This window comes from Erpetoichthys calabaricus, chromosome 8 (assembly GCF_900747795.2).
Source record: "Erpetoichthys calabaricus chromosome 8, fErpCal1.3, whole genome shotgun sequence".
Classification (NCBI taxonomy): Eukaryota; Metazoa; Chordata; class Cladistia; order Polypteriformes; family Polypteridae; genus Erpetoichthys; species Erpetoichthys calabaricus.
The window spans coordinates 157,811,998-157,836,383 of record NC_041401.2 but is presented as its reverse complement, the minus strand read 5'-3'; the positions used below and the strand labels follow the sequence as shown (position 1 = coordinate 157,836,383).

Below are 24,386 nucleotides of genomic sequence, written 5' to 3'. Positions count from 1 at the left end.
TTCTTGCAGGTCTTTGGAGGTGATCTGTGGGTTTTCTGTAACCATTCTCACAATCCTGCGCATATGCCACTCCTATATTTTTCTTGGCCTGCCAGACCTGGGTTTAGCAGCAACTGTGCCTGTGGCCTTCCATTTCCTGATTACATTCCTTACAGTTGAAAGTGACAGTTTAAACCTCTGAGATAGCTTTTTGTAGCCTTCGCCTAAACCATGATACTGAACAATCTTTGTTTTCAGATCTTTTGAGAGTTGCTTTGAGGATCCCATGTTGTCACTCTTCAGAGGAGAGTCAAAGGGAAGCAGAACTTGGCAACTGACCACCTTAAATACCTTTTCTCATGATTGGACACACCTGTCTATGAAGTTCAAGGCTTAACGAGCTCATCCAACCAATTTGGTGTTGCAAGTAATCAGTATTGAGCAGTTACATGCATTCAAATCAGCAAAATTACAAGGGGACCCAAATTTTTGCACAGCCAGTTTTTCACATTTGATTTAATTTCATACAACTAAATACTGCTTCACTAAATATCTTTGTTTGGAAAACATCCCAGTACTCAGATGTTCCTAGAAAATGAAAGACATACCACTGTTATCTTTTTTGTTGAAAGTAAATTATTATGCAGGCTGAGTGGGGTTCCCAAACTTTTTCATATGACTGTGTGTGTGCGTGTATATATATATATATAAAATATACAGTACTGTGCAAAAGTTTTAGGCAGGTGTGAAAAAATGCTGTAAACAAAGAATGCTTTCAGAAATATAAATAATGATTGTTTATTGTTATCAATTTACAAAATGCAAAGTGAGCGAACAAAAGAAAATGTAAATCAAATCAATATTTGGTGTTACTACCTTTTGCCTTCAAACCAGCATCAATTCTTTCAGGTACACTTACACAAAGTCAGGGATTTTGTAGGATTATAGTCAGGTGTATGATCAACCAGTTATACCAAACGGGGGCTAATGATCATCAATGTCACACGTAGGTTGAAACACAGTCATTAACTGAAACAAACAGCTGTGTAGGAGGCTTAAAACTGGGTGAGGAACAGCCAAACTCTGCTTCCAAGGTGAGGTTGTGGAAGACAGTTTCATGTCATGGCAAGATTGAGCACAGCAACAAGACACAAGGTGGTTATACTGCATCAGCAAGGTCTCTCCCAGACAAAGATTTCAAAGCAGACTGGGGTTTCAAGTTGTGCTGTTCAAGCTCTTTTGAAGAAGAGCAAAGAAATGGGCAACATTGAGGATCGTAGATGCAGTGGTCTGCCAAGGGAACAGCAGATGAAAGATACATCAAGCTTATTACCCTTCGAAATCGGAAGATGTCCAGCAGTGCCATCAGCTCAGAACTGGCAGAAACCAGTGGGACCCAGGTACACCCATCTACTGTCCGGAGAAGTCTGGCCAGAAGTGGTCTTCATGGAAGAGTTGCAGCCAAAAAGCCATACCTCCGACGTGGAAATAAGGCCAAGCGACTCAAGTATGCACGAAAACATAGGAACTGGGGTGCAGAAAAATGGCAGCAGGTGCTCTGGACTGATGAGTCAAAATTTGAAATATTTGGCTATAGCAGAAGGCAGTTTGTTCGTCGAAGGGCTGGAGAGCGGTACAATAATGAGTGTCTGCAGGCAACAGTGAAGCATGGTGGAGGTTCCTTGAACGTTTGGGGCTGCATTTCTGCAAATGGAGTTGGAGATTTGGTCAGGATTAATGGTGTTCTCAATGCTGAGAAATACAGGCAGATACTTATCCATCATGCAATACCATCAGGGAAGCATGTGATTGGCTCCAAATTTATTCTGCAGCAGGACAACAACCCCAAACATACAGCCAAAGTCATTAAGAACTATCTTTGGCGTAAAGAAGAACAAGAAGTCCTGGAAGTGATGGTATGGCCCCCACAGAGCCCTGATCTCAACATCAAGTGTGTCTGGGATTACATGAAGAGACAGAAGGATGTGAGGAAGCCTACATCCACAGAAGATCTGTGGTTAGTTCTCCAAGATGTTTGGAACAACCTACCAGCCAAGTTCCTTCAAAAACTGTGTGCAAGTGTACCTAGAAGAATTGATGCTGTTTTGAAGGCAAAGGGTGGTCACACCAAATATTGATTTGATTTAGATTTTTCTTTTGTGGTTATTTGACAGTAACCACCCATACAATCAGATTGTGATTCAGACTACGAATGCCGTGAATGTAATTACCCCGATCTACATGCTGTCAAATGAATGAACCACACGGCGTGGCGCAACGTTAGGGGCTTCGCCTCTAGCGCTGATGTCCGAGGTTCGATTCCCGTAAGGGAGTGCAGTGAGTGTGTACGCCTGATGAGCCCAGAATTAGGGTGAAACACGTGTCGTGTACTCTTTGCATTATATGACAGTAAACTATTTCAACTAATATATGTATATGTGTGTGTGTATGTGTGTGTGTATATATATACTGTATATTTGTATACAGTGCATCCGGAAACTATTCACAGCGCATCACTTTTTCCACGTTCCAAGTCTTTTTGAATATGATGCCACAAGCTTGGCACACCTATCCTTGGCCAGTTTCGCCCATTCCTCTTTGCAGCACCTCTCAAGCTCCATCAGGTTGGATGGGAAGCGTCGGTGCACAGCCATTTTAAGATCTCTCCAGAGATGTTCAGTTGGATTGAAGTCTGGGCTCTGGCTGGGCCACTCAAGGACATTCACAGAGTTGTCCTGAAGCCACTCCTTTGATATCTTGGCTGTGTGCTTAGGGTCGTTGTCCTGCTAAAAGATGAACTGTCGCCCAAGTCTGAGGTCAAGAGCGCTCTGGAGCAGGTTTTCATCCAGGATGTCTCTGTACATTGCTGCAGTCATCTTTCCCTTTATCCTGACTAGTCTCCCAGTCCCTGCCACTGAAAAACATCCCCACAGCATGATGCTGCCACCACCATGCTTCACTCTAGGGATGGTATTGCCCTGGTGATGAGCGGTGCCTGGTTTCCTCCAAACGTGACGCCTGGCATTCACACCAAAGAGTTCAATCTTTGTCTCATCAGACCAGAGAATTTTCTTTCTCATTGTCTGAGAGTCCTTCCGGTACCTTTTGGCAAACTCCAGGCGGGCTGCCATGTGCCTTTTACTAAGGAGTGGCTTCCGTCTGGCCACTCTACCATACAGGTCTGATTGGTGGATTGCTGCAGAGATGGCTGTCCTTCTGGAAGGTTCTCCTCTCTACACAGAGGACCTCTGGAGCTCTGACAGAGTGACCATCGGGTTCTTGGTCACCTCCCTGGCTAAGGCCTTTCTCCCCCGATCGCTTAGTTTAGATGGCCGGCCAGCTCTAGAAAGAGTCCTGGTGGTTTCGAACTTCTTCCACTTACGGATGATGGAGGCCACTGTGCTCACTGGGACCAAAGCAGCAGAATTTTTTCTGTAACCTTCCCCAGATTTGTGCCTCGAGACAATTCCTTTGACTTCATGCTTGGTTTGTGCTCTGACATGAACTGTCAACTGTGGGACCTTATATAGACAGGTGTGTGCCTTTCCAAATCATGTTCAATCAACTGAATTTACCATAGGTGGACTCCAATTAAGTTGCAGAAACATCTCAAGGATGATCAGGGGAAACAGGATGCACCTGAGCTCAATTTTGAGCTTCATGGCAAAGGCTGTGAATACTTATGTACATGTGCTTTCTCAATTTTTTTATTTTTAATAAATTTGCAAAAACCTCAAGTAAACTTTTTTCACGTTGTCATTATGGGGTGTTGTGTGTAGAATTCTGAGGAAAAAAATGAATTTAATCCATTTTGGAATAAGGCTGTAACATAACAAAATGTGATGTGCTGTGAATACTTTCCGGATGCACTATATATATATATATATATATATATATATATATATGTAATCACTGTTACACTGTATTTGTCCACAAGGGCTCATATTGTTATTAACTACGACCAAATCTGTTATCTGACATTTTAGCATGGTAAGAACATGTTGCACATTTTTTTGACAGGTTTGCAGATTGACCTTATTCCATATTTAGAATAAAAATATATTATTTTGTTTACTCTTTCAGCACCAGAAATATTGAATTATGAACCTATTACAACTGCAACAGACATGTGGTAAGTGATTTTTAATGTTAAATTAAGAGATTGCAAAGTTGGATTTCATTACATTAGCAGACAAAAATGAATAGTTGGAATTTATAGGCTGTTTATATGTTGACTCTAAAGAACTGTAAACCGTCATGGACACGACCACAACTGCAGAACCTTCATAATAAGACCGTATATGTAGTGTAGACATTATTATGGGGATTTGGTGGGATCATAATATCATAGTCAAATGTCAGTATTACATCACTTTGAATGATCACATTTTACAAAACTTTCCTCCAAGATGAAATAGCAATATTAGAATGTTTAACAATCTAAGATTCACTGATAGGTAGGCTGTGTTGTTAGCTGTACAAGTATGCTCACTTCAACAAGTTTCTAGCCCTCGGCAATAACATTATTGGCTGTTCTACAAATGCAAACTGTTTGCCTGATGTTTTAATTTCAGCAGCAGTCCTACTCCATGTCTCAGTCCTTTTGGTAAAGTCTTTAAAGTCTTTGCTGCTTGCTGAATAGCACAGTGTGTGCTTCTACTAAAACAACTAGCTGTTTAAACCCCACCAAGTTAAATAAAAATTGCAAACATCAGGTTTGCCTCTCCACAGCGGAATGAAGTTTAACAAACGCAGTGAGCGCTGTTTACTGCCATGGTGGGAGAACTTCGTGTCACTGAAAGAGGGCATTTTTGTTTTGCTGCCATCCACATCCAATCTGGCATTAGTAGCAAAAAAATATACTATACCGATGCAAACCATTAATAAAAGAAAATGAGTGTCTCTGGGACAGAGGGTATATTTCAGTTTTAATACTATAAGCTATGAAACAACTGCTTAGTTCTTGAAAGTGTATTACTAAATGAAACACCTACACTAACTAAAAAAGGATTAAATAAAAATAAAACTTTACTCCAAGGAAAAAAGATGAACCAAATGAATTTTGAACCATTGATTGAAAAAGTGTTTTTACTAACCCGTTCCAAGCACAATGGTGTTGTAAATAAATTGTTTCATTTTGTTTTACTAATTATTATAACAAAAACTGGATATGTTATATCATTAAGTTAAACGGGATGACACACAGTGGCTCAATGGTTAGCGTTGCTTCTTCACACATGTCCAAAATTCTAGTGTAGAATCCCAAACCTTATCAATGTCTACACTGTTTTATCTCTGAATACTTCAGTTTTTCTTACACATCCCAAGATATTTGTGTTTGGTTAAATGGCAGTTATGGCCTTGTGTAATGAATATGAATATGACCCTCACTGGACTGACGTCTTGTCTAGGGTTGTTCTTGTCTTGCAACTGATGCTGCTGGCAGTGGCAACTTCTTCAGCAGGTGGGCAAGATAAGGGTCAAAAATTTTTTTTTCATGGGAACAAAAGATAAATAGCATATTTAAATGTAATGCATGCAACTATGTAGTTGTACAGTGGCTGAGGGCAGAATTGGTTGTCATTAAATAACTTGTTCAATGGCAATTTAAATGGATTATCAAGTCCAATTAAATATATTTAACAAATTGTTGAAATGATACTTTTCATCATTTACATTGCAAAATGAATGGTCCGTTAACTTGAATTAAAATTCGCATCAGATTACGTTACTGTACTCGCTTAACACAAATATATTATACATCCCCAGTTCCCAGAGTGGCAACAAAAAGACAAATGAATAAGCGATCTGGAGACACGAGTGACCAACACTACTTTCCTACTAGCCACAACAACAAGTACAAAGCACACTATAAGAAGCAAACAATGAAAAAGAAAATTGTTACTATCAATACAGAAAATACAATATAATCAGCTATTTCCAAAGTCCTCTGCTGTAGTGCACCCCCCCCCCCATGCGCCCCACCCCAAACACAACCTTTTAACAAAGCAACCAGTAATACACTGACAATTATAACAATTAATTTATAGTGTGTGGAAAAGTCCTTTAAATGCCCATCCAAAGTATGTACATTTTGTGCATTCATGTTCTAATACAAAAGTTTCACCAAGCCGCACCTCAAGTCCATGAAATTATCACCCACCATCTCCTCACACTGGCCCACCAGGTCCTCTCTAAAATTCCCTGTCAAAAAGAAAAGCAATCCTGTATTTCTTAAAATCCATTTGCCTTCTGCTAAAATGAACCTGGGCTCATCTTGTGGCGTCTTGTTGGTGGTGCTGTTTTCACAATTTTAAACAACTCCCTCAGCCTTCTCTCTGGCACCGTTTATTCTTTTTTTTTTTCTTTAGCCTTTTGGGATGTGCTCAGCTCCTCACCTGTTGAGTTCTTAGTGGGCCCCAGAGTCAGGTGCTCCTTTTAAGGCAGTCCACTGGCTTCCATTTTCTATTCAGCCTCTCTTTCCTGTTTACAGGGACAATGAAAGGTACAAACGGACACTCGTACAAAATACTGTACATCTGTTACAAATTGTAGATTTAATTATGGATGGATGGATAAAAATATCACACACATAATCCAACAAATGGAAAAGCAATGTTTTACTTCTCATCTCCTGATTGTGTATTTAGGAATATTTATCATAAATAATTATGCTTGCAGTTCAATGCAAATTTTTTTGCCTGTTACACTGCTTTTTGACTAATATGTTCACAAAATCCTCAAAAGTATCTTCTCCATCCTTACTTAACACACCCAAATTACTTCATAAATCATTATATATCTTAAATAATTCTTTACAAATTTTAGAATTAAAAACTGAAAAACTACCCTCAAAAGCTTCAAAAGGTTAAAAGAACTCCCTAAGGCTTCCTTATAAAGCTCAAGAAACAGGTCGAGTAAACTTGTGTTTTGAAGCCTTTTGATTTTTCCTCCTCTTTATTCTCCTCATCCTCCCCTGACTCTGAAATCTTCTTAGTAAAGACATCAGGATATCCATTGACCTGCTTTTCATTTTTTTCATTTGTTTTAATATAGTGTCTGCATAAATTAGTTCATAGCTTTAAACCTAAATATATGTACATCACAATTCACTACTTTTGATCAAGGCAACCTTTGAGCAAGATGGATTTTTTTTTTTAAATCAGCACTAGCTTTAGAACTCGGGTCTACTTTATTAGATGAGTACCAACTATTCTGTCAGTTTAAACTTCAATGATGCTTCTACTGTATATGTACAGACTACAAACTGCATTCTTAGAATATACTGTGGTGATGTATCACAGTGAGAGGACCAAAGACTTAATGTAACTCTTTGACGTTGATACTAAATGGTGAAAAGTGGGGACTATCAATGACAGCAAACAAGCTAGTCAGCTAAGTATCTTTTAACATCTTCACAAGAAAGGAAAAAAAGATATGCGAAAGAAACACAAGTTCACAACAAACATAAAACTTCCGTCCTTTACTTCTCACTTCAGCTTCAATATGAATTTCGCAGGAGAGAGAAAAGTGATTGGTGCGCTCCTATAAATGTCCCTACATAACACGCATTTATAGTTCCATGTATAGCTTAATATCAGAAAAAAAATTAATTACATCTGGCTGTTTGGGGGGGCCATAGTTGGGTAGTACTTTTTTTCAGAGAGGCCATGGCCCCCCTAGCCTTGCTTTGTGACACCACTGGCTGCTGGGATTGGCTCATACCAAGCTAACCCACCTTGATCCTGGATTCAATTAAGCAGGTTTGGTAATGTTACATTATTCAAAAATAAATCTGCAAATGTACTGTAATAAACCATGTATTTAGATTCATGCAATAGATGTACAAAACATTTAAGCAAGACCCATGGTGCTAAAGCTTGTGGCTGTTATTGTAACTATGAGGTGTTTACTGCATCTGAAATGTGACAGTTAGGATTCAGGCCTGTGCCAAGGATGACATGACGGATGGCCAAAGAAAAAGTTTTACTGTCAAACAAAAAGAAAAAAGCTGAAGTCTACAACACTACAGGATGCTGTAAAATTTTAAAAAATAGACAGGGGAAGGAAGAGTGATGAGTGGAAGACTTTCCTGGCAGATGGCTTTAAAACTGTGGGCTGACCGGATAGATTTTTAAATCATTGTCAGAAAACTTAACAGGATAAATTTGGCCTCAAAAATGCAGTATTAAATTTACAAATATTTTTAAATGCTGTTGAACCATCTGTAATTTATTCCATCATACATCATTTAGCTTCTTTTTAGTTCTGTTCTCTTCAGTGGTTCCTTAGATGGTCATTACAAATGACCAATACACATTTTCTGCCCCAAGCTATCAACCAGATTTTGCTTTGCACAGGGTCAACATGCAACACTTAGAAAATTATAAAAAATAGCAGGTGATAATAAAGACAATCAACCATGATGAGCACAAAAAGCCAAAGCAGCAATTACAATTGTAATAAACGATTCAGAATCATGAAGAACATTAAGAAAAAAGCGCACATCTCGCATTTTATTTGGTGAAGCATTTAAATTAGTGGTGAAAATTAATTGGTTAAATACAAGGTGAACATTTCAAAACATTAAAGTAATGAGTCTAATACTTTGCTTATCACGTTCAGTGGGAAGCGAAAGATCCAAAATCTCAACTGATAGGCAAAAATGCATGTAAGTCTTATAAGCAGCATTCATAAAGAACCTTTGAGTATCACCTTAAGTGGGATGTGAAGCTTCCTAGATCTCATCAATGATAGGATACACCATCAAGTCTCACAAGTGGGATCCATAAGGAAGTTACAGAAACCACATTCAGTGGAAAATGAAGAATCCAAAATGTCAACTGGCTGGCAAACACCATGCAGCTAGTTACACTTAGGATCCATGGGGAACCTAAGTTATGGATATCACAGAATATTGTGCAGGAAGTGAAGCTTCAATCCTCAGCTATTAGGCAAACACCATGCAATTCTCATTAGTGGTATCCATAAGAAAATTATGGATACCACGTTCAGCAGGAAGTAAAGCCTACAATATTTCACCCCATAGGTAAACATCATGCAAGACGTAAATGGAAAGTGGCACAGAGACCACAGAGAAGTTTGGTAATAGGGGCACTCACACATATTGGAAGGATAACAGCCTAGCAGGAAATGAAATAAATATTGTTAAGTAATTTAAATAAAGGCAAGAGATCATACAAGGTACAAGCAAAGAGACATTGTCAGGATCAATTAAAATGTCTACCCTAGTCTTTTCTGTGGTGTTATATTTGTTTAATGAAATCTGTGTTGTTCTTCTTTCTCTAGGAGTGTGGGAGTGATTGCATATATGTTAGTGACGGGTGAATCTCCTTTTTGCGGAGATGATAAACAGGAAACATATCTCAACGTATCACAGGCCAATGTTGACTACAGCAAGGAAGCTTTTGAAGAGGTTTCTGAACTTGCAGTAGACTTTATCAGGAAGCTGCTAGTGAAATCGCCTGAGTAAGTTTGCTTATCTTTTTTATTTGTCACAAATGTTCCAATATCTGACGACTCATGTATAATGAAAACTTCAAGCAGATCTTGAGGAAACCTCCCATGAAATTTTTTTTTTGATCTGCAATATCTCATGCTAATTGTATAGATGTATTGTGTTTTAGGCTGTTCATTAGCATCCTCCTTGCATCTTTAATAAAATATCAAAGTTGCCCAAAACCGCAACTGGTAGATTGACAGGGTGAGGAATATCCATAGGGGACCTATGAATATCACATTTACCTCTGATACATAAGTAGTGTGGTTAGGTGGATTGGTGATTCTAAATTGGCCCTAGTGTGTGCTTGGTGTGTGGGTGTGTTTGTGTGTGTCCTGCGGTGGGTTGGCACCCTGCCCGGGATTGGTTCCTGCCTTGTGCCCTGTGTTGGCTGGGATTGGCTCCAGCAGACCCCCGTGACCCTGTGTTCGGATTATTAAATAAACCTTCCATCCATCCATCCTCCATTTTACTCATCCAGGGTACCTCTGGAAAATCTTTTAGTGAATAAAAGTGGAATGTGCTCAAATGAGAATAAGCTTTTAAACTGATTAAAAGAGAGATCATTTTGGAGTGGAGTATTCCTTTAAGGGACTGAAAAAAGGAAGAAATTAATGTTCACCAAAGAGCCGTTGACAAAATTAATTGGAAAAGTGGAGATACTGTTGCCTTATTAGCATTTTACCACTTCTACATTATAAGTGTGCCATTTTTGTTCTTTGACTTTCTTCAGTTTCAGTAGGTTAAAGTTGTTTTTGGTGATCTTACACTAAGCAAACAGGCTTACAAAATGGATTAATGAATAAATGAATGATTTTATATGCTGTGTGTTTGTGTATGTGTGTGTGTAGACATAAACTGCAAATATGATAAAATCAGTTCAATATTAAGGAAAAAACATTTGTTTATTACAGTATATTTAGAATAAGCAGAAAAATGCAGATGTTTCTTGTACAAGTAGGTTTTGGTTTCAGTTAATCTGTCACTTTATTTTTGTGAGTTATTATAATATGAAATTATTTATATAATTAAAAACAGAACATTACAGTATGTTCAACTTTTTTTTTTCCTGTACCAATCTTTTGCTGTGGGTGCTTCACAATTAAATCTTGCCTTTTATTGAATTAAGTGTGTGTTGTGTACATGGATCATAAAATGAAAGGGCTCTCTTTCCTGATTGATATCAGGTCTCAACTTTTTCTTGTTCCTTTATGTCATTAATGGCGACATTTATTGATTTGAATGAATAAATAAATGATCTGGCTGACCATAATAAGCTTAACATGCTTCATTGGTAAATTAATGGAATTGATTATTAAGAAATGATCAGGCAACACACAGTAAGAACAGATGTGTTAGGGAACAGTCAACGTGGGCAGATTTAATTTCTGTAATTCTATGAGGAAGCCACAAATACATACAATAAGAGGTGCATATAATATTATTTACCTTGATCTTCAGAAGGCCTTTGATAAGATTCCACAAGAGACCTCAAAATAAGCAAGTGGGAGTTTAAACCATAGATGGGTGCAAAATTGGCTTAAACACAGGAGGCAAAGAGTTAGGGTATGAAAAGCTGTTTCTGAATAAGGTGATGATAAAAGCAGTGTCCCTCTTAGGTCAGCCCTGGGGCTACTGCTCTTTTTAATACACATTAATGATCTTGATAACAACATAAATAACAAGCTGGGTAATTTTGAAAATGATACCGAACTAGGTGGTAGGGCAGATAATCTGGAATTAACCAAATCATTTGTAGTTAGATCTTGGCAGAATTCAGAACTGAAAAGTAATATAGATTAAGTAATAGGAAATAAAAAATAGGAAGTAAAAATAGCAGATTTGAATACCCAGTGGGAAGTTGGAAACTTAAAATAACATCTTATGAGAAAGACATAATAGTGGTGGAGAGTCATCACTCTCTATATCCAAATAATGTGCCAAAGTGATTAAGAAAGCCAATAGGATGTTAGGTTTCCTAGCCTGATGTGTAACATACAAGTCAAAGGAGGATATAATTAAGCTACATAACACTCTGACATCCCATGTGGAGTACTGTGTGCAGTTGTGATGTCTCAGTATTAGAAAAAAGGCATAGCAGCATTGGAGAAGAGCAAGTAGACCAGGTCTGATTCCAGGTGGAAATTTAGCTGAGCTACATACTCCCAAACAACCACACTGTCAGAAATTCATTACAACCTATTGGATTAATGAGAGTTTATCATCAACCTGGTATTTTGGTTTTGCCCCCCTTACCATGTTATTCTGGAATTGGAGCTGAACCTAGACTTAATCTAAATCTAAAATAGGAAAAAGGAACGAGTTGATCGTAGTGTTTGAAATAATGAAAGGAAATTATGCAGTAGATTCCAGCTGTTGCTTTAAATGATGATCTTCAATAAAACCATGATGATCCAGATGAAAACTTATTAAAGGTAGATTTCACAGAAATGTTAGAAAGCTTTTCTTTACACAGAGAACAACAGACCTATGGAATACCAAGTATTTTGGTAGAGAGTAGTACTTCAGATACTTTCAAAACTTAATTTGTCATATACATTTGGTGATAATGTCTGTGTTTGTACCTTTCATTACATTGCACAAGGGCATACAGCCAAACAAATTCAACAATTCTATTCACCATCCATCCATTATCCAACATATATTCTAACTACAAGGTCACGGGGGTCTGCTGGAGCCAAACCCAGCCAGCAGGAAACAAACCCTGGGCAGGACGTGCACACACACGCACACACTAGGGACAATTTAGAATCGCCAATGCACCTAACCTGCATGTCTGTGGGAGGAAACCCACGCAGACATGGGGAGAACATGCAAACTCCACGCAGGGAGGACCCGGGAAGCGAACCCTGGTCTCTTTAATGCAAGGCAGCAGCGCTACCACTGCGCCACTGTGCCGCCCCTCCTATTCACCTAGCTTTCTCAAACTAACATTAACTTGAGTTTTCAAGGTCCCCAAAATCCTACTGTCTATCACAACACTGGGTAACTTTTTCCATAAACAGTGACTTGTTCAAAGTGTGTGAAATAATGAAGTGTACTCATATGGTGGATCTCGGCTATTATTTTAAAAGGAGTTTGTGGGCTGTGTGGTGTTCTGCCATGAGGCAGAGAGATATGTCTTACTGTTACTAAAGATTCCCATTCATAGTTAGCAGCCTAATTTGTGGCAGAACAAGCAGGTAAATAATCTGGGGACCCAAGTTCAGTCCCCACCACTGCCACTGTTTGAGGGACTATGAGGGCCATTTTCTTGAGTGAATTCCCAAGCAGAGACAAGAACACAGATGCAGACTGGTTATGAATAAGTGTCATACGAAAGGTTTTTTTTCCCCCCACACAGACAAATATGGACACATGGAATAAATTACCAAGTAGTGTAGTAAATTAGCACTTTGGTGACCTTTAAAACTCAACCCTGTTCTCGGCAAAATTTTTCTAATGTTCTAAAGGCCACTGGCCTTGCTTTTGCTGAATGTTTTTCATATCCATCCTTCCATCTATTTTTTAAAAGTGCTTATTGTAATACAGCATAACATGGAGCAATTTCAAAACAGCTAATCAATTGGTTGCGAAAGATGTAAATGGCATTCCAATAAAGTAGAACTGATGATATGTAAGTAAGAGCACTATCTGACCCACCAGTATTCTTGAACTAGACAAGAAGGTGTATTCTTTGGCAACATACACTGAGTGGCCAGTGCAATAGATAACTGTTCACTTAGTCAAAGGATAAATTCGGTATATTTCAAGTATAGTTCAAGTTATTTCTTCGCAGTCATAGTACTGTATATATTAGTTTGCCACATAAAACTGTGCTCTAAATTGAAGCTTTTTTTTAATAAATTTAAAAAATACTTTGTTCTTGCAGCTTACAATGGGGCTGTATGGAATCCCCAGCAAGTAGCGGGCAAATAGACTGAATAATCAAGTGACAGTGTCAAATTCAAATGTGATTCCATCCCAGAATTTCCGCAGAATGGGCTATGGGTGATCGATCCTTCCTGCCATTAGCTTAGTCTTAGTCCATAAATGCTTGTTTGGCTTGAGATTTGGTGAAGGGTAAGGAAAATGATTTATTGGTTGGTAGTAGGATAGCCGAAAAAAAAATAGCATAGGTGAGGAAGTTATATTTGCATAAAAGACGTCCTCTTTGCTGCTGTAAATGACACTAAGGGATGCTGCAGCTGATTCCCACATGTTTTCTGCTATGCACTTGAGAGCAAAACTGAAGTAATTATTTGCTCAGTATGGCTTTCGTTTAATACTAGTAATTTACATAACACCAGCCTATTTTTATAATGTACTAAATAGTCTAGTAATGGTGCTGATGGTTTAGAATTACAATTTGCTTTCTCTCATGCCCAACCTCTTATTTCTTCATAAAGTTTAAGTTTTTATCTGCGCTATAAATATATATATATATATATAAAATATACTATACATTAAGCCCGTTAAATAACGAGCGCTAAAACAGTAGTCCATAAACATTAGTAGGAACAGTCTATATTAAATGGCAAGGGACCTTTTACCTTTTTTTTCCGTAAAATGCCTGTAATTTTCTCTGACAGTAATACTGGCTTTGCTGTCCGTAATATGCGTTTAATTTTCTGTCACAACATTGGGCAATCAGCAGATTCTCCCCTGCAACTGATGTAATGTGCACAAAAATAAATCCACTTTTAAAAGTCATCGTATTGTAATATCATGAAAATTCGTATATTTAGGAAAACCCCTTCAACGACTGACACTTTACACATTACCGGGCCAAGCTTCTTAATCGCAAATCTGACATCCTCAAAGTGAACTCTTGCACAACCATGGGGAAGCTGGTCTCCGCGTCTCAGTACCCGATTGGATTTTTCCTGTTTTATGTTTTAGGTCTTACCTCATTTACCGAAATCCGATTGGATCTGCCGTGCGATATTTTATAGGTGCCGCCCTCTCTGTCTTGTGTGATGCGTCAGATGGCCTTTGAAGCATCGCACCGTGCCCCGCGTATGCGCACCTCATCAAAAGACACACACGGACACTGTACGCACACAGTGGTTTTATTAAAGAGGATATATATATATATATATACACAGTAATCCCTTGCTATATTGCGCTTCGACTTTCGCGGCTTCACTCTATCGCGAATTTTATATGTAAGCATATTTAAATATATATCGCGGCTTTTTCGCTGGTTCGTGGGTTTCAGTGGACAATAGGTCTTTTAATTTCTGGTACATGCTTCTTCAGTTAGTTTGCCCAGTTGATTTCATACAAGGGACGCTATTGGCAGATGGCTGAGAAGCTACCCAACCAGAGCGCGTATTACGTATTAAATAAAACTTCTCAAATATATTGTGAGCACAGGGGCTGTTCGCACCCCTAGAGGATACGGCCACTCCTCAAAAAATGCTGAAAGACTACCTTCACATTGCTCTCTTCCTTGCTGGGCTTACATGTGGCTGCTTTGTCAAGCGATATGCTTCCCGCACGGTGCTTCGCATACTTAAAAGCTCAAACGGCACGTATTGATTTTTGATTGTTTGCTTCTCTCTGTCTCTCTCACTCTCTCTGACATTCTCTGCTCCTAACAGAGGGGGTGTGAGCAGAGGGGCTGTTCATACACTGGCCTACAGAATACGGACGCTCCTCTAAAAAAATGCTGAAAGACTACCTTCACATTGCTCCCTTCCTTGCAGCTGCTTTGTCCGGCAGTGCTTCGCATACTTGAAGCCAAACAGCCCTATTGATTTTTGATTGTTTGCTTTTCTCTCTCTCTCTCTGACATTCTCTGCTCCTGACGTGCACTCCTTTGAAGAGGAAGATATGTTTGCATTCTTTTAATTGTGACATGGAACTGTCATCTCTGTCTTGTCATGGAGCACAGTTTAAACTTTTGAAAAAGAGACAAATGTTTGTTTGCAGTGTTTGAATAAAGTTTCTGTCTCTACAACCTCCTTTGTTTCTCTGCAAATCTGTGACCCAAGCGTGACAATATAAAAATAACCATATAAACATATGGTTTCTACTTCGCGGATTTTCACCTATCGCGGGGGGCTCTGGAACGCAACCCCCGCGATCGAGGAGGGATTACTGTATGTGTAAAATATATATATATATATATATATATATATATATATATATATAATATATATTTATATATATATACTTACCCCTTGTAAGTAACATAAAATATCATTTTTGAGCAGAATATTTCTTTTAACAAAAAGTTTGCGATCCTAATGTATATTATACTGTTACACATTGCATTGTTTTTTTTGTTCTGATTGTTCGTTAGTTTATTTATGTTATATGAATGCAAATCTTCCTTCCTGTTACTGGGAGAATCAATTTGAATAAGAACTACAAAGTGTATGCTGCCAGTACAGCTTTAACCTTCACAAGAATATACAAGCAGTACAAAGGGAACTTCTTATGTTCAAATTCAACTTCCATGCCAATGCTAGCACTTTCAAATATTTTCAGAAACATCCTCTTAATGTCTGTTTTACCAAAAGGTAGTTTTTTTTTTTTTGTTCTTCATCAATTTACAAACCAGATGAATGTATTTGTCAAGTAAAGTCAAGTTCCTGGCAGTAAGACTTCACCACATTTTAATCTGCAGAGAATGTGAGAAAAAATCTCATCTGAAGTGTCACATGATCTGCCATGTGATAACTGTATAAACAAGCCTGTTCTAAAATGCCCCCTGACTCTGCAACAACACTAATAGGCAAGCAACATGAAGACCAAGGAGCACTACAGACAGGTCACAGACAAAGTTGTGGAGGAGTATAGATCAGGCTTGGATATCCAAAATTTGGATATCCCACAGAGCACCATTAAATCCATTACAACAAAATGGAAAGAATATGGTACCACTACAAATTGTGATAAGAGAAGGCTGCCCACCAAAACTCACAGACCAGGCAAGGAGGGCATTAATCAGAGATGCAACAAAGATACCAAGTGTAACACTAAATGTTCTGGAACGATCTGTCCATAGGACGACTTTAAGCCATGCACTCCACAGTGGGGCTTTATGAAAGAGTGGCCAGAAAAAAGCCATTGCTTAAAGAAAAAAAATTAAAAAGCAGGTTTGGAGTTTGCCCAACAGCATCTTGTCAACTCCCCAAACACATGGAAGAAGGTTCTTTAGTCAGATGGGACTAAAACTAAACTTTTTGGCTATTGTGGGAAACGCCATGTGTGGTGCAAACCCAGCATTTCCCATCACCCAGAGAACACCATTCCCACAGTTTGTCATTGGCAGGGACAGTAAATGGCACTAAATACAGAGTAAGTTTTGAGGAAAACCTGTTTCAGTCTGCCAGAGATTTGAGACTGGGACAAAGGGTCACCTTCCAGCGGGACAGTGAATGATCCTAAACATATTACACTGGAGTGCTTTAAAGGAAAACATTTAAATGTTTCTAAATGGCCTTTTGTAGTACTAGGGTGTTGTACCGTGTTAGCCATTATGAATGTAGAGAAAAGCCAAGCAAAATGACACCTTTTATTGGCTAACTAAAAAGATTACAATATGTAAGCTTTCAAGGCAACTCAGGCCCCTTCAAGTTTACATCTTGCCTGAAGAAGGGGCCTGAGTTGCCTTGAAAGCTTGCATATTGTAATCTTTTTAGTTAGCCAATAAAAGGTGTCATTTTGCTTGGCTTTTCTCTAAATGGCCTTTTCAAAGCCCAACCTCAGTCCAACTGAGAATCTGTGGCATGACTTGAAGACTGCTGTACACCAACACAACCCATCGAACGTGAAAGATTCAGAGCAGTTTTAACTTGAGGAATGGGTGAAAATCAAAGTGGCTAGATGTGCTAAGCTAATGGAGACATTCAACAAGAGACCTGCAGTTGGAACTGCAGCAAAAGGGGGCTCCACAAAGTATTTTGAGTTAAAAAATAATTAAGACAACAAAAACTGCAATTGAAATAAGACTTCATCATATTTAATGTGTATTTTTGGTTCTCTGTTTAGGGACCGGCTGAGTGCTGCAGACTGCCTATCTCATCCATGGCTGTGGCAGACCCCAGAAACTTCAGAATCCGACTCCTGTCTGTCCCCGCCAAGGAGAACACCGGGCAAGTGGTCCTGGGAGGATAAAGAAAATATGATGGAAGATGGAGCCTCCTCTTGTAAAAGATTTTGTTTTGATAGCCTCCTCAGCGGAGAAAGCATACTTTGAGTTATCATTTTCAGTGCTAGCACATATTGGTAAAGGTTCTGGATATTTGCTCTTTCTTAAAGGGGTTTTGCTGCTAAAAATATTATATTAACACGGAAACATATCCTTGTTAATAAAGTCTTTTTGGCTGTCATACTGAAAGAGAACAAAACAAAAGGAAAATGCATAATGGTCGATAGACTGGTTGTGATACGTTGCTACTTCTGTCGCATGATATGAAAGTAATCGGGCAGAAGCTTACTTACTTGTTTACATGTTAAAAATGTTCTCCTTCTGTATCAACCCCATCGTGTGCCTGTCTGTCTTTCTCTGGCAAGCTGAACTGGGATTGCACACGCTAGATTTACTGCACTTTGCATTAAGTTTATTTATGGTTTTGCCATAAAATTGCACTTTGAAAACTGGAAAGAAACATAAAAAGTGGTATTTGTTTGGTACTTTCAGTGTCTATGAAGTTTTGATCTCCTAAACATTGTACTAAAATAGTTTTATTTTGTTTTATTTTTTTTTTGTTTGTTTTTGCTTACTGCATTTATTTCTTTGTTTTACAAGGCACCGTGTTACAATGTTATAGTGCAGGTCTCCAGTTGACTTTGTTCTGTTTTAGAGCAGAATTTCTACGTGTAAATTCGTAGCCTATTCATGCCACTTTGCATTTGATAAGGCTGTTACTATTACCGCCAAACAAGCCTCCATTCCTTGAAAAATAACATTCTCGTTGTCTTCTTCAATAACGCACTTTTCACATGGGAAAACCTGGATTAATTCATATAATAGGCTTATTAAGTGTACCGTCATTAGAAAAGAGGATATGTGGATATGCAGCATGCTGTATATACATCTTACATTTGCAAAATCTGTTCTATAGTATTGAAACAGCAAGCCATACTTGACATAATCAAATAAATATAAAGAGTGATCCACTTCATTAAGGAACTTTATATTTGCAAAAGAAAAGAGTTCAGGCATAAAGCTATCATTAAAAGTGCACAATCAGTTAGTCTATAAAAGTATATACCTGTTCCAGATAGCAGTATAATTGAGTAATTCAAATAATATTTGCTTTCACAATGTTATACATTGTGTATCAGTGCTGCTAATGGCACTCTACAGACTAAAGAGTAAATTAATTTTAGAAATTCTAAGATTAATTGATGTTTCTTACAAATGCAGAATTCATTATTATTAATTTATTGTAAAAATAATTAATATCAGCAATTCTAGACTGGTCCTTTATTGATCCAACTTGTTAAAATAAATGCATGTCCAGTTTTTATACTGTATATTTCTTTGTTCCTGAAAGTATTTCTGTACTATTTTACATTGCAGTAGTATGAAACTCCAGTTTAAGTACAGTATCAACAGTGAATTTTTCTTAAATTACTTCTATCGCTGGCTTTTTATACTGCTCATTTGTATTTGTATCGTTTTTCACATTTGTCTGCTACCTCACATCATGGACCCCTGTTCTGCCCATGGCTAGTGATGTGTGATCTGCAGTTGATATTTCTTTTGTACTGTTAGCTTTTAAACTGTGAGGTTTTTTTTTGATGTGCAAGTGTGGTATCATCAAAGGGAGAGGAGATGGGTTGGCGAATGCAACTCCTTAAATATTGTAACTGAAATCTAGAGCTGAGAACCTGACACCTGAAGCCAGTGTGTAGAGGAGGTCAGTTAGAGATTTCGATTGATTCATGCAGTATTCATGATGCGGCTAAATAGCAAATGATGCAGTTAGGAAGGCTCGTGATTCAGTGAAGCAGTTCAGTCACAGACAAAAGCTCTTTGTACGTCTCGACTGCCAACTGAATGCAGCGTATCTGTGCTGGCTATACTGGCCTGGCCTTTCTGTAGTTTGTCCCTGTGCTGCATCCCATGGGGGTCCCACTATAATTCGAGTGCAGCATGTGTTCCACATACCTGGTTTGATTATGCAGGCCATCATCAGGTGGTCTGCCTGGCAGGTGACCTTCGTGTCAGTTTTTACTGTTTTATTATGCAATAAGTGTAAAGTCCTCTCCCCAAGTGCTGAACCCTAACCCTAACTCCAATAGCTCTCCCGTTGATGACTACAGTTGGTAAAAATTAAAATCGAGGCATTTTTAAACATGGCACAAAAATATCTGAGTAACCAATACTACATATAGTACTGTATATTTTTAAGATTTAGAATTATATTTATCTGTATTGAAGAGTTGAGGCATTTCCATCAAATCAGCTAATCTGTAAGAGGCGCTGGTCAAGTGCAGAATAAATGCCCAGTCTGCAAGTGCTGCCTGCCTGCTGTAAAGAAATGCAGATTTCATTGAGCCCCACAGAATATATGCACATAAACATAAATGTATCAGGAGATTAGAATTAATTTAAAAGAAAACATTTAAATTAGTGAGTTTGAGGCATCTCCGCTGTTTAATTCTTGTACAGAAATACAAAGTCTCGACTAAAGGCAACTTAATGATTCTTTTCTAGCACTAAAGTTTGTGTACAGAACAACCCAACCATCAAACTGTTTTTATTATAACAAAAAATTCATATCACTGTACATCTTTGTTCCTCTAAATTGTTTTATTGTAAAGGCAAATTTACATTCTAATTAGAACAATCTACACTGTAAAATATATTTAACATAAAAGTTTGAGATTCTTTTTAAATGTGGCTTGAGCCTTGATGTTCAGTAAGTGAATGACTTGGTTTCTAAATTCCCCAGTGATTTTGGCACATAAGACACATTACAAATCACAATGGCCACATACTTTAATATCAATATTAATACAATATATTATATATTGAGTATTTTCAATTCTTTTTTGGGTCTCTAGAAGCAACAAACTGAACTGAATGTGATCTTTAAAAAGGAAAAAGGAAGGAAGGAAAAAAATGCATTTGTTAGTCTTCCTCAAACAGTTAACATTTCATGGAAGAGAGCAATGAGCTTCTAGAAAGTTCTAGTGTGGAGGATGATCACCTTGTAGCACTTTCATATTTTTAATTACCCTGGACCATCACTCTGACCATTATTTTACAGCAAAAGCTGCTATTTTTGCAATTGTCATTTTATGCTTAAAACAATGTACTATTCCTGGGCAATAAGTTATTCAAATGAGAAACCCAAGTGTCTTTGTGATTTACAGTGCCACAAGTATGACTCACTAAGTACAGGCTGAGAATCCCTTCATCCAAAATTAGATTATCCAAAACGTTTGAAGTGTCCACATGCAGAGAATTTCACACGTGGCTTCACTTGCCCATGAGGCACTCTGACCAATGTTCCCTTTATTTATTTATTTATTATCATTTTTTGATCAGCTGATATTTACCATTTATGACTGATCTCTTCAGTCCAACAAGAAGTTTTGAGGACCACAAAGCAGCACCACACAAACATTGAGCAGGGCAGGGGCACGAAACCAAAGGGTGAAAGATGAGATAAACAACTGCATGGCAGTTCAAAAGAGGCTCTGACGCTCTGTTGATGCCAGCTTGTTACTAACCATTATCATCGCCAGTCTTCCATGTATTACTTACTGTGTTTTTGTTAATTCTCTATTTTTTAATTCCCTTTAATCAAAGCACAGCCTCATCAGCGTTTGTTGTTGCTGCTACAGGTATTCTGCTGATGCTACTGTGCACAAACTTGGTTTCAGGCACAAAAGTTATTACAAATATCTTATGGAATACCATTCCATCTGTGTGTATAAGGTGTATATGAAACACAAAGAAATTTTGTGTTTAGGCTTTGATCCTGTCTCCAAGGTATCTTATTATGTATATGCAAATATTCCAAACTGAAAATACCCGAAATTCGAAACACTCCTGGTCCCAGGCATTTGGGATTAAGGATACTCAACCTGTAATATAAAATATAATGCACCTTATCTCTAAAACAGTAGGCCTGAAAATCAGAAATACAGAAAGTCATATTTTAAGACAAAATAACAGAACTTTCTATGTTGAGGTAAACCTACGATTATACCTGAAGAAGTAAGTTTGTTGGACTATTCTGAGCACCACAGAATTTTCTAATGCTTATCAAGTCCGCTCCCCACATAAAGATGATATTTCTTGGGCTCTGCTAAATTTCACATTGCTGTTTTCTCGCAGCTCCAGACAATTAGCCGTGGCTGAGAGAAAGCTGCCTGCCATGTGCGTGTGTCCCAGTGACTGTGTCAAGCTGTTCAAATATGCAAAGAGCAAAAATGTTTGTTTGTATGCACTATATGAGCAAAATCAAACAGCAACAGCAAGCGTGTCGCTGGTCTTACTTTAGCACGAACAGTGCATACTGTGCTGCAGACATAGTAGGAAGGGAAATTATAAGTTGCTTTGTTTTTGTGAGGTCCATTTAATTATATTTTACAGTTATTACTGAGATTATGACTAGCAATGAACAAAAGGAAAACTAGTGAGTAAAATCTTAAACACGGCACTGATTTTACTCGTGAAGTGCCCTCCTTTACAGTACGACATTACAAGTCCTCCTGGGGCTTTCAAAAGAACTTGTGCCTCTGAAAAGAAGTTTTGTTACAGTATTTAAGGAGACGTAGTGCCATGTCATATAGTTATGAGATGTCTGTAATGGGCGGTGAGCAATTCAAGGAGATTTCATTAAAACATTCCGCATGATTCACACAAGTCAAGAATCTGAGGGTGAAGGAGGCCAGTTTCTTCATCTGATGTGTAGACCACTTTGAAAGTCTACTAACAAGCTGCACACATTCGGGGCTACTTTTGAGTGTAACAAATCCACATCTGTGTACCCAGGAGGTGCCAACATAAGTTACCTGAACTCATGTACTGTAAATTGAACTCAGACATGGACCTCAAAAGCCAATTTAGAACCCAGCCTGTCAAGCCGTTTTTTTTTCCTGTGTTGCAAACCAAAATGAACACTTTAGAGTTGATCTTATCTTTAACTTCTTATCTGAAAGGTTCAGTTGATCTGGGCTAAGTTCAGCCATACTGATCTTATGGCTTCTTAAATAGAAAGGCAAGTAGAAACGGATTTGAGACGCTTTGCACTTGTTTGCTGCAAAGCTACTGAGTTCGTTCTATTCAGTGAAGGTCTGTTTGTGTCGTAGTTTAATGAATTTCCGCCGCCTTCTACATTCCAGTCACAACATGCTCTTACAATACAAAAAAAACATACATTCTTTTGAGATTTGCACAAGGGCCCTGGTCTAGGTGTTCCTTAACTCTGTCATGTAAGCTTTACTGTCCGAAAGGCGCTCGGCCTGCACAAGGCATTTTAATAGCAAAAAGAAGAACAATCTCACAGTTCTGATATTAGCCATAGTGTCCGGTTTAAGAAATAGTATTTCTTGACTTGATGTTTCTTAGGAATCTCGCTTATTTTTTGGTAAAATAAACAATATTTATGTGGAAATATTAATGCATATAGATAGGCTGTCATCAGGGCCGGTGCCTACTTGGCAGCCATTGCAGCTGAGGGAGGCTTCGGCTCTCTGCAACCTGGTACTGGAAAAAAATGGGCTCAGAAAACAAATGGGTGGATATTTATATGGAGGTGTAATATTTTATTTTATTGTGTTTTTTGATGGGCCATTTTTAACGTTAATACTTTATATGGCGTCAGATACATTGCATATTCCTTGATTTTTCTTATGCAGTTTTGGTAAAGACATGCAAGCCTATACTTGTATTGTACGGGTTGTTTTGCCTCGTGGCAGGCCCTGGGTAAAATAATTCAGGGGAGTATTTCTTTATTATGTAAAATTGCTGTAAAGCCACAAGTCATTTTTAAAAGTATGTATATTTATAATGCAATATGTTTAGTATTTTTATAAAATGAAGGGACAAAAGATTTTATAGTTGTACTTTTGTACTTTAAAGGCCATGTTTTACTTACAGGTTGCTGGTCGAAACCATAATGATTGAAAATAAAAAGTAAATGAAACATTCAAGAAATGGCAAGGTGTCTTCTTTATGTTCTTAGGAATTTCTTATGAATGCTTTGAATTTGCTTCAGTTTTTTTCACCAGTACAAGGAGACCCCCACATATGGACCACCATTTGACTCGTCTTGATGTCTAATTACCCATCATTTGTAGAAAATGATACCAATAGGGGTCCGCACATCAACTGACCCCAGGAGTTCACCCCCTAATGAGATATGAGTGGTCCAAGTTACTTTTGAAAAAATGGGGTTTGGTTATATAGGCGTGTGAAGTGGCGTTTTATGCTATTTTGAGGTGGCTGATCACTAATAAAATATTTTATGATATTTGATTCTTTACCGGTCATCTAAGAGTCACATCCAGAAAGTCAAAAATGACCGATTTCAAATATAAGCATGCGAGGGTATCGTTTTAGACTATTTCAAGGTCGGTGATTACGAATATGATGTTATTTTTGAGCCTTTATTAGGTGGTCTACCCCTCTATGAATGGCTCTATCAGACAGAATACAATTGAGAATATTTAGAGTTTACTGAAGCACACATTTTAATATTTCAGATATTTGATGTGCAAGTGTTTTTGTTTATTACGTACGAGGGTTGTCTGGGTTCCGTGCAGAATTTTATCGTTTGTCGAGTGTCAGCCTGTCGAAACCTGTTCTGCTGTGTAGAGGGATTATTCAAGTGGTTGCATGTTTTTGTTCAGATGTTTTGCTCCCTCTCTTCCTTCAGAATGAACACGAGAAGCAAACAAACTAAGA

General features: G+C 38.1%; 1 protein-coding gene across 5 annotated transcripts in view; it reads left to right on the top strand.

The window, feature by feature from the left end:
• stk17b (serine/threonine kinase 17b (apoptosis-inducing)) overlaps positions 1-23,636 on the top strand; it is a 215,533-nt gene extending 191,897 nt beyond the window's left edge. For 4 of the 5 annotated variants that reach the window (XM_051930216.1, XM_028807635.2, XM_051930214.1 and 1 more), the window contains exons 5-7: positions 4,063-4,111; positions 9,289-9,468; positions 17,504-23,636. In XM_051930216.1, coding sequence (XP_051786176.1) covers positions 4,063-4,111; positions 9,289-9,468; positions 17,504-17,711 — 437 coding nt within the window. In that variant the 3' untranslated portion in view covers positions 17,712-23,636. Of the gene's footprint in view, positions 1-4,062; positions 4,112-9,288; positions 9,473-17,503 lie in introns of those variants that run through there. The other variant, XM_051930217.1, reaches the window with a different exon arrangement.
• The last annotated feature ends 750 nt before the right edge of the window (positions 23,637-24,386 follow it).